The sequence below is a fragment of the Hydra vulgaris genome, chromosome 03 (assembly GCF_038396675.1).
Source record: "Hydra vulgaris chromosome 03, alternate assembly HydraT2T_AEP".
Taxonomy (NCBI): Eukaryota; Metazoa; Cnidaria; class Hydrozoa; order Anthoathecata; family Hydridae; genus Hydra; species Hydra vulgaris.
The window spans coordinates 8442501-8447107 of NC_088922.1; the positions used below are offsets into that span (position 1 = coordinate 8442501).

Consider the following 4607-nt stretch of genomic DNA (forward strand, 5'->3'; position numbering starts at 1 on the left):
TAGACTCAAAACAGTTCAGAACTCTTACTGACCCTCGTTATACTGCAACAAAGCACTGCACTTATCGACACTCATGTCAAAAAAGTGACTTACAATTGTATGCAAGTTGTACTGAGCCCCACTAAGTGTCCTCTGGTCCCAGTGTCAATTCAGAAGTCTGTGGCAATCGTCCTGATAGGATACTCTGAGAATAGTCCTTTTGGGATAACACAATGGGATACCTTGACGAGATACCCTGGTGTATACCTAGAGTGGAACTTCTTTTGGGATGCCTGTCTCGGGCGAAAGTTGGAGGTCTTCTTGTGTTCATACTGTACCATAAGGCACGAATCCATACTGTACTTGAGACGTCCATGACACACTTAAATCGATAATATATGTTTACCACCCTAATAATACAGACCACATGATAACTACTTATAAAACAAATAATTCTTCTCCATCACTGATACTGTCTACACATTACACTTACGCTTGACAATAACAACAATCTAGTAAAACAACAGTAAATGACTCTTATGTATCTCGACTATTGTTTATTGTTATTGTTTATTTTTACAACATTATACTTATCATTTTTTTAGTAATTTTCTACTTTGAGGCTCTTTGTTTTCCACTGGACATCTGTCCTTTTGTACTTTTATCTCACTCTGCTCAACTCTTTTTAACTTATTATTCATCCCTAAGGCGTTTACTGCTCGGTGCAGCTTCACTAAAATGCTTTGCATTTACAGCAAAATAGAATTTTGATAGCGCATTGGCCATGGCTTCATTGTTCTATGACTAGACGTTATCTAAATCATCACATTGTACCATTGGTTGTCAGTCATTCATAACTTCTAAATTATTTTTAAAAAAATTGTCTATTTTAATCAACTTGGAAGAATAATTACAACCTAGGAAATAGGAACAAACATTTATCAATCACAACAATTAGGGTGCATCCAACTCCACATAATTGCAAAAATAGATCTGTCTCTATTCTTAACACTTTCTATTGGTTCTCACAAGCAATTCTGCTAAATAATTTTAAAATTAGATAAGATTGTGGGGGGGGGGGGGGTGCAGCAAAGTCCTAAAATTAGCAACAAGACCCTTGTGAGAACCAATAGAAAAATTTTAAGAATATAGAGAGAGCTATTTTTGAAAGTATAGGGCGTTGGATGCACCATAACAACAATTTATCAAGTACAAATTAAAAAAAGTAAAATAATAGTTATCAAGTTGTTGACTCACTTAAAATTATTGATTGGTCGTGGTGCAGATGGAGTTAAAAGGTTGTTAATTATCTCCAATAGCATGACTTTTTTACGCATTGTCTAGCATAAACTTGACACCATTGACTCTGTTAACGACACCAAAGTTTTTCCATCAATATCTTCCTCTACAATGAAATTTTTTTATAAACTGTTAAGTATGTGTTATTATTCTAATGTAACTTTATATTAAATTTATTTTGGGCTCCACAATACTGGTCATCACGCTCAAATGGTATACTTATAGAACATTCACATAAATTTTAGTATCAATAAACAATTTAGGAAAAACTAGCTTTGATAACAAGCATAATCTTTAACAACAACCTAGTAAAATCACATTGTTGCCAGTTAACTCAAAAAATAACTGACTGTCAATAACGTGCAATGACGTGCAAAGAATTGAGAGTTGGTCAAGTTTAATTTCAATAATATTATATTCAAATTTGTATATAAAAAATTCTAGCTGATTTGTAAATAATTGGAAGATATTTACAAATCATCCAACTACAATGAGTAATTTAAAAAATAGGGATTCCCGCTATTTATAATATTCTAATTATATTTATTATATTTACTAATTAATTTAATAGAATTTAAATGAAATTAATTTAAAGTTAAAGCTAAAAGTAAAATAACTAAAAAATGTAAACACCAGAGTAAAACTTTATTACACAAGCAACAAAGTTGTTAAAATAAAAATAGATATTATAAAAAAGAACAGTATCTAAGTGTAATATAAGAGCAACCATCTTGCAATACATAAACGTCAAGTAATTGGTGATCACAAACATCTGATGGAAAGCACAGTGTCAATATTTCTTCTTCTTTAACTCTAAATGCATTCAAGTGTTCAGAGTATTTATCACAAACAAGCAATTTGCCGAAAAATACCCAGTGATGTCGAAATCTTATTATATGATAAATTTTGAAAAATAATGGAATTTCTACAGCATGTACTAAAGCTAAAATTACTGTATCATTAACATGATACTGGATTCCATTACTAACAAAAGTACTACACTTCCAGACTGTTTCTTTATTATCCGTAACAATGTAACCAAAATTAGTCAGTTAAAATTAGCAACAAACGAAAGATAGAATATTTTTGTGAAGCCGAGCCGATAAAATTAATTGATGAAGCAGAGCGTTTAACAAATGGTACTGGCTTATTCATTCTATCATTTCTTCCTATTTCAAAAATGTTGAGCTCTGTATTCATTTGCTGTATAGAAATTACCTTCTCTTCTTTATGTTTTAATAACAATAAACTGATTAATTGTGGAATTGTACCTTCCATCGCATCATGCATAATGTCAGTTGGAAAAGATTGTGAAATGTTAAAATAAGGTAAATCTAAAAAAGGGCAACCTCTTTCAACACCATACATACTTGAAGAAATCTTACCAGGACCTAAAATAGCTTCCAGGTGGTATAGATACATTTCATGAGTGCGAATTTTTGTATAAAACTTGGAGAAAACTTTGTTTTTGTTTGAATTTGTAGTCATACACTGACGACAAAATAGAGCCGAATTAAAAACCCGACGAAAACCAGCAACTGCATGCGACGACAGATTATCTGCTGAGATTGTTGCCAAACCTCCAAATAATTGTATTGGCTGCCCATCAACTATAACTGACACTCCGTCATTTTTTAATGTTTTTAAATCCTGAATTAACAGTTTTAATATTTTTTCATATCTTTTATGTTTCTTAATTAATTTTTCTTTAACACGAATACATAAATAAATATTTTGAAGCCTTGAGATGTATTTTTCTTCAATATTGCCAAGATAAAAGTAAAGTGCACAAATTTTGTGCACTGTGCGATGAGCACCAATAGGATTGCAAACCTCGAATTCATCAATATAAAAATGAAGTCTTAAAGCATATTTTTCTTTTTTAAAAACATTATGATTATTGCAAATAAAACCACCTGAATATGAATAAAGTAAATTTGTTTTATTAGAATGGTCATTTTCTAATTTTCGTTTAATAGAACTCCATTCTTCTTCTTTTTCAATTAACTTTTTAAGAAATGGTAATATAGGAACATACTGAAAAGTTTCTTTTTTTATATTTTGTTTTTCACTGAAAGTTTCATTACTAATGAAATTTTCAATATTAGCTGAGTTTTTTTCAATATCATTTATACAACACAAATTTATTTCAATTGGTAAAATAAGGCCTAATTTAGACTTACTAAAAGCAATAATTTTCTTTCTAGAATTGACAACAGATAAAGCTTGATCTAAAAGCAAATGACTGTTTAATAGTTCATCTAAATTGTTAGTAGATAGAAAGTTTTTGCATAATTGCTCTTTTAATATTGTACAGAAACTGTTATTATAATATGTTAAAAAAAAATTGAACTTCATTTGTCACATCAACTTGGACAACAGATGGTATGGAGTGTTTCTCTGCTATTCCAACAATAAACATAGCAAAATGATTCTGCAAACTGCTTAGTAACTTGTCTAATGGGGAATTAGATAAATTAGCTTGAAATATATATAAATTATTGTTAGCTATATCAACTACTAAATCATCAGAGTTGCTTTCGTCAATAAGATTTTCTGAAATTTGGCTTTCCAATATTTCAAAAATGGAAAAATTAAACTTATTTATAGTTGCTTGAGAATCATAAAAAGTAGAACTATGCTTATTTTGCATGTGCTCACGTAAACATTTGACAGATTTGTAAGAAGCAGGACAGCCATCAGTATTACAAATTACAACATAGCCAGCTGTATGTTTATGCATAATATGCATATGTTCTAAATACTTTTGCATTGAATATTTACAAACACCACATGTAGAACATGTAAAGCAAACAACATTATTTTTTGCTGCCATATTTATTGAATTCAAAAAACTAAACTAAGGAGAAAAAGAAATAATAGTTATTAAAAAGTTCATAGTATTAGAATTGACTGACAAAAAAATGAAAATTCTAACCAATAATTTTATTTCTAAGTTCTTTTACTTCTAAGTATAAGCAAACATCTTCAACGCTCAAATTCAAATATACTCCCATTTAATAAATGTAACAAGGGATTCTATAATATAGACTATATATGTTGATGTGTATGCTATATTAGTTATATAAATATATGTATATAACAAAAAATAACTTTCTTGAGGAAATCAAACCAGATTTTTTTAAAAAGCCTAAAAACCCTACTTTTTTCAAATAAACAAACATGCGGATATCAAAATATCATGGCGTATTAAAAAAAAATTGAAGAACCTTAAATGAGGCTTCTTTAATCTCTTACTTTGAGGGTTCTTTTTACTTCTTTGTAAATAACCCGCTTGTTCTTCAAAGAACTAGTAAATAATATTTAGA

At 29.5% G+C, this 4607-nt stretch overlaps 1 protein-coding gene across 1 annotated transcript in view; it reads right to left on the reverse strand.

Annotated features, from left to right (window-relative positions):
• LOC136078439 (uncharacterized) overlaps nucleotides 1-4114 on the reverse strand; it is an 8896-nt gene extending 4782 nt beyond the window's left edge. Inside the window, exons 1-2 of the mRNA XM_065794212.1 lie at nucleotides 3732-4114; nucleotides 2497-3598 (exon numbers count right to left, since the gene is read on the reverse strand). Coding sequence (XP_065650284.1) covers nucleotides 2497-3598; nucleotides 3732-4114 — 1485 coding nt within the window. The remainder of the gene's footprint in view (nucleotides 1-2496; nucleotides 3599-3731) is intronic.
• Between the last annotated feature and the right edge of the window lie 493 nt (nucleotides 4115-4607).